Source organism: Tupaia chinensis, unplaced genomic scaffold, assembly GCF_000334495.1.
Source record: "Tupaia chinensis unplaced genomic scaffold, TupChi_1.0 Scaffold146828_1, whole genome shotgun sequence".
Classification (NCBI taxonomy): Eukaryota; Metazoa; Chordata; class Mammalia; order Scandentia; family Tupaiidae; genus Tupaia; species Tupaia belangeri.
The window spans coordinates 1397648-1403400 of NW_006206682.1; the positions used below are offsets into that span (position 1 = coordinate 1397648).

A 5753-nucleotide genomic window follows, 5' to 3' on the forward strand; every position below is an offset into this window, starting at 1 on the left:
GAACCCTATTAAGGAGAAGGTTCCTGTTCAAAGAACGAAGGCTTCACTAATACATCTCTGGGCAAAAATCCAGAATATTCAAGAAATTACACACATTGTCTTATATGGGGAGAAGGGTGCATTTAGGCACATTTAAAAGGCAGGATATGGAAACGTGGTTACTTACCCAAAAGGGACGTTTCTGTGTACTTCCAGGCTTTGTCCCCAAACGGCCTAGTAGCCTTACCAGGCCCAAATTCCAGGCTGCCAACAGGGCAGGCCCGGTTGCCAAAGGAGACCATTTCCCAAGACACTCTCTCCATGGACTTGGGACAATGACAAAGCCGAGCGCCACACAGGCTGAGTACCTGGCATTCCCTGAGATGGCATCCCAAAGAGGGTATCACCTCTGAACCCCACGTGCCCACACCGAGACCAACCCAGCCATCTTACACAGGCAGAAACACCACTGCTGCAGCAGCACATAAGAGAGTCTGCCGCTACTAGCTCTGACTAGCTACTTAAAAACCAAAATTTAAAAAAGAAACCTACAGCCATATTATTAAATGAGGGGAAAGACGGCCCAGTGGAAAATAACAGGGACTTGCACTGGTTAGCAAGAACAGGGAGTGGGTGCATACTCACCCCGTGGGCCCAGGACCCTCACTTCCAGGGGAGCCAGGCCGGCCTTGCTGCTGTCCACCGTAAACGACTGCGGGATGCGGGCACGGACGCCCGAGCCCAGCCCAGGGCCGGCGATCTTAACCTTGCTGGGGTCCACCATGTCCTTGACAGGAACCCTGAAGGGGCTGCCTGGAAAAGAGGTCGCAGGACTCAGCACAGCCTGGCAACGGGACACTTGTCTTGTACGCACCCAGAACCACACTGTGGCTCCAGCTGGCATCCTGACAGTGCGAGCCTCCGACAGCTTCCCCTGCCTCGCTGTGTGTGCACGCATGTGTCCACCCATTATTCTCAGTGACTGCCACAGAGCACCTACTAAGGGCAGCGGTCATGATTAGCAGCCACACAGAAACCCACAGCGCAGGAGGATGGGGCAAGCACATCACTCTGAGAGCCAACGTCACTTCTGTTGGGGTGTACAAGGTGAGCACTTAGGAAGGGATAAACCTGGCCTGTGGGAGACCAGAGAAAGCATTCCAGGAACACGTCAGCCAGGATGTGAGAGGAGGCAGACATTGGTCAGGAGAAGCAGACAGGTGCTTCTGCAGCGGGATCAGCACAGGCCTGAGCCTACATCCAACCCTCCTCCCACACATGGCTCCTGAGTGCCCACTAGACCCTTCTGGATCCAACAGAGCCAGCACCTGCTGACCACATGGGGCCTTCGGTGAAATCCTGCTTTGTTTCCAAGTGTGACCCCGGGTCCTGCTGCTTGGCTCACCACAAAGGGGACTCTGAGGGCCTCTGATGCTCAGGGTGTCCGTTTTAAAGTCTGACGAAATGTGGAGAATACAGGGAGATCAGGATTTGCCAGAGAAATACTTATTGGAGAAACAAGGGCTGGGCCATGGATCGTCGTGAGGCTCCCAAAAGGGGAGACCTCCCCCAAAGAGGAAGCCCAGCGTCTTTGGCATCACGCCTCGAGCTATCATGTCCATTGCCAAGGAAGATGCATGTACCCCTCACCCCACTCAGGTACCCTGTGCTCCCCATAATGTCCCGAAAACTTAGCAGCATCTGTCATGGGAGCCACAGGTCTGTGCTTGGTGTCGCAGCAAGCCTGTACACTGGGGTGGTACAAAACAAAGGCCACTCAAAGAACTCAGATCCTGGCCTTGTAACAGCAAGGTCGCAGTGGCATGCAATTTTCCAGCGAAATAAACAAGGCACTGGCCACAGTAAAGACAAGCACAGTCCTCCACGCTGGGTTTTAGAGAAATAAAGGGAGCTCTCTTTTACAGAGTGACACTGAGAGTTTCAGTGTCAACGGATGAAGACAATGGACTACCTCTGAGGCCAGTCTGGAAGCCAGAGCCTCCAGTGGAAGCTGTCTGAGTTCTGTGGACTAGAACCACCGAGCAAGAACCACCAAGTAAAGGCAAGGTGGCAGGTACCAAGCAGCACCTGCCTCTCCCCTGTTCTGTGCAGACATGAGCAATCCATCAAGGCAGACCTTCTTCCTGATGCACCCTGACACTCGGCCCATCCACTGTTCTAGGCAGCCACAACCACCAGACCACAGCGGCCCACCACAGGAATATGCCATTACTAACAAGACAGGATACTTTGTTAAAAATAACCCGGCTACAAGATTGGACCAGGCCAGGAAGAACTGGGCTAACCCTCAGCCACCTGGAATGCTGAGGAAAGTACGTTAGAAACAAGCAGCTTCCTGGGGACCAGCAATTGGCATAATGGCTACGTCACTGGACTTCCATGTAGTCGGCTGCAGTTCAATTCCTGGACCCAGTGGCTTAAACTCACGCCGGGCACGTGTGCACGAGTGCCAGGAGAATGGAGAAGGGATTGTGACATGGCCATCCCCCTGGGGGGGGGGATTTCTCGCTTTCTGTCTCTCTGTCTCTGTCTTTCTGGCAAGTCCACATGCCCTATAGCAAAAACCTCTCCACAAAAAAAAAAAAGGAAGAACAAGCAGCTTTCTCAATGTCCATGGCCGTCCCTTGGGTTACCCTAGCTCAAGAGCTGGCAGTTAAGACAACCAGTCAACACTCCCCTGCATGTCTCTGCCTTGGGACACGCTGGGGCTCAGGAGACACCGGCATTCAGCTCTGGAAGGCAGCCGAGTCTGAAACATAAAGAGGTACCATCTGGACAGCCTCCATGGCCTGGTGGTGAAGCCGGCCGAATCCCGCACGGCCGGCACGGTGTGAGCCTCAGATCTGATGGCTTGAGAAACACACCATGAGAGTGCCCCCCAAGTCCCGAAAGGCAGGAGAGCTCTCTTCTTAATGAGACAGGACTGTGGTGTGACCGTTCCCAGGGAGGTGCGTTTCCTCTCCTTCTCTCTGTCTCTCTCTGCTGAGCACACGCTCTCTTTAGCACGCACACACACAAAAGAGCCACCATCGAAATCGGATGGGAAAACCCCTAGTGGGCCTCTTTCTGTTGTTCTGCTCAAAGATGGCCATTTGCTCGAACTCACAGACCAGCCCCAGGGCTCGCACTCGCACCCTCCTGCAAGGGGAACTCCGAAGCTGCCGGCATCGGCGACTTCCCCAGAAGTCCTAACAAGTCTGCGGCCGCCACAACCAAAGCCCAGCTCCATGGCTGTGGGCCTGGTCAGGGCCACGCCGGCATCTCTCTTGGAATAGTGCTCTCCCCACTCTCTGCACTCAGCTCTCCCCTTTGCCAACACTGTAGCTTGAGATGCCCCAATGGGACCGTGGGTCTGCGCTGTCCCTGAGCCCCGTTTGCATCCCTTGTAGCAGCGGGCACAAGTCCTACTTGCAGAAATGCCAGACTTCAAGCTCCCTGAGGGCAGCAGCTGCGTCTTTCTTACCCAGAGCTGAGATCCCCTAGGCTAGTGATGATAAAATCCTAAAAACTGTCACTGAAGGAGCAACAGGTCCAAGTTGGAGAGAATCAAGTCACTTTGAATGACTCAAAGCTTAAAGAATACGTGAGGAAAACTAACTTGAGTTGAATGTCAATGCTTTTGATGGATGTGAGTGTGTGTGTGTGTGTGTGTGTGTACACACGTGCGCATATTTACATGTGGCTAGGGAGGGAGAGGGACAGTGTGCAGCTAGAGGACATTCCAGCTTCCAGGGGGTTAACCTAGAAACCCAGCAGTGGGCCCCTCAGTATCAGCCCTGTTTATTGGTCTCCAAGACAAAAAATAACAGGACCCACCGAGGCTCTTCCTGTGCCTGAGGTCATGGAATGGCTCTGCCCTCTCCCTGGCACACAGAGCATCCGCAGACTCAGGAACAACTTGGGAGCCCTTGGGCTCACGTCCATACCACACACCACCTCCCCATTTAGACATGGGTTGGGGTGACAATGATTTCATTTAAATGAACAGAACGAGGGTTGTAGAGATTCCCCCCCACCCTAGGTCCCGAAACAGAAGGGAGTGTCTTTTGCTACCTAAGGCATATGTTTCTTTATTGTTTGAAGAACAATAAAACGGTATTCTGTCAGGGGTGACTTTGTCCTAGGAAGCATATGGCAACATCTAGAGACACTTTTGGTTGTCACAATGGGAAGGGAGAGAGTTTGCTGTGGGGCTCTAGTGGGTAGAGGCCAGGGACACTGCCTAACACCCTGTGGTACACAGGAGAGCCACCCACGGCTACGTCAATAGTGTTAAGGTTGAGAAAGCCTGTTTTACAGTGCATGCGCATTACGTCACTCATCAGGAAAGAAGTTAATGAAGAATTTGAAGTATCTTTGCATTTACTAGGATTGTCAATGGACAAAAGAAAACAAGACACATAGATCAGAGGAATAAGAAACAAGCACAAAATAAAGTGGAGCCAGCAGGTGGCATGATGATTAAGGTGCTGGACTCCCACATGGACGACCTAGGTTTGAGTCTCAGACCTTGTGGCTTGCTTTCTCACTTTGTCCCTCTCTGTCTCCATCTCTCTCTGATTTGCTATATATTAATTACATATAGCAAAACCTAAATATAATTAATAAAACAAAAAATTTTTAAAAGAACTAGGTCCTTGAACACATGAATAAACCATTTTCAGTCAAAACTCTAAGACAATGCTTTCTCCCTATTATTGGTTTTGCTGGCAGTAGGAATAATCTTGAGAATGTAGTACTGAAAAAAATTTTCCTTTTGTAGTTATTAGTACAAAATAGCAGACTGTTTCCCCTATTGAGAGATAAAAGCAAAATCCAACCTGCTTTCATGCAGAACCAATTATCCTTTGTTCCTCTCCAAAGGCAAGCTTACCAGGTATGTGGGCTCCTCCATATGTGATGTTAACATCGTAATCTCCTGGAGCAAAGGGGATGTACTCAGCACTGCAGCTGCCATCTTTGTTGTCTCTGCAGTTTATCTTTGACTCTGATGGTCCTTCAACAGTTATGCCAAGCCCACCAATCCCTGCCCCTCTGGAAATGGGGAAAAGAAAGCAAAATGTGTACAATTCATGCAGGTCTGCTTATTGTCACAATTTACTTAAAATCCCTTTATAAACTATCCCATTTAGCTGATCTAACTCAACTACTATGATAATGACCCTCACACAAGGATTTCTCAACAGTGTAATTTTTTGGGGGGGAGGAGAGGTTTTTGCTACAGAGTGTGTGCACTCGCCAGAGAGACAGAGAAAGACAGAAAGTGAGAACTCTACCCCAGAGGGGATGGCCACGCCACAGTCCCTTCTCCTCCATTCTCCTCTCGGGATCTTGGGCACGCACACACACGCACCCGGTGTGAATTTAAGCCACCGGGTCTGGGACTCAAACCGCGATTGACTACATGGGAGATCCAGTGACATAGCCATTACGCTAACTGCAAGTCCCTCAACAGTGTAATATTAATAAAGACAACTTTGTCCCTTCCTTTCCAATGCCTATGCTTTATTTATTTTTCTTCTCTAATTGCATTGGCTATGACTGCAAGTACAATGCAGACATGTATCTTGTGACCCATTTTAATAGAAATACTTCTAATATTTCATTCACATACGAAATTAACTATAAATTTCAACATGATAAGTTAAAAAGTTTCCATCTAATCACAGTTTGCACTGATATTTTCAGACCATTATCAGTGCTTTTTGGTACATTTTTAGGTGTACCTGATCTTTCTCATCTATAAAATAAGT

The 5753-nt window shown here is 49.8% G+C and overlaps 1 protein-coding gene across 6 annotated transcripts in view; it reads right to left on the bottom strand.

The window, feature by feature from the left end:
* The window catches only part of FLNB (filamin B), a 158587-nt gene that overhangs the window by 41650 nt on the left and 111184 nt on the right, over window positions 1-5753 (bottom strand). For all 6 annotated transcript variants that reach the window (XM_006169179.3, XM_006169178.3, XM_006169177.3 and 3 more), the window contains exons 24-25: window positions 4874-5034; window positions 625-792 (exon numbers count right to left, since the gene is read on the bottom strand). In XM_006169179.3, coding sequence (XP_006169241.1) covers window positions 625-792; window positions 4874-5034 — 329 coding nt within the window. The remainder of the gene's footprint in view (window positions 1-624; window positions 793-4873; window positions 5035-5753) is intronic.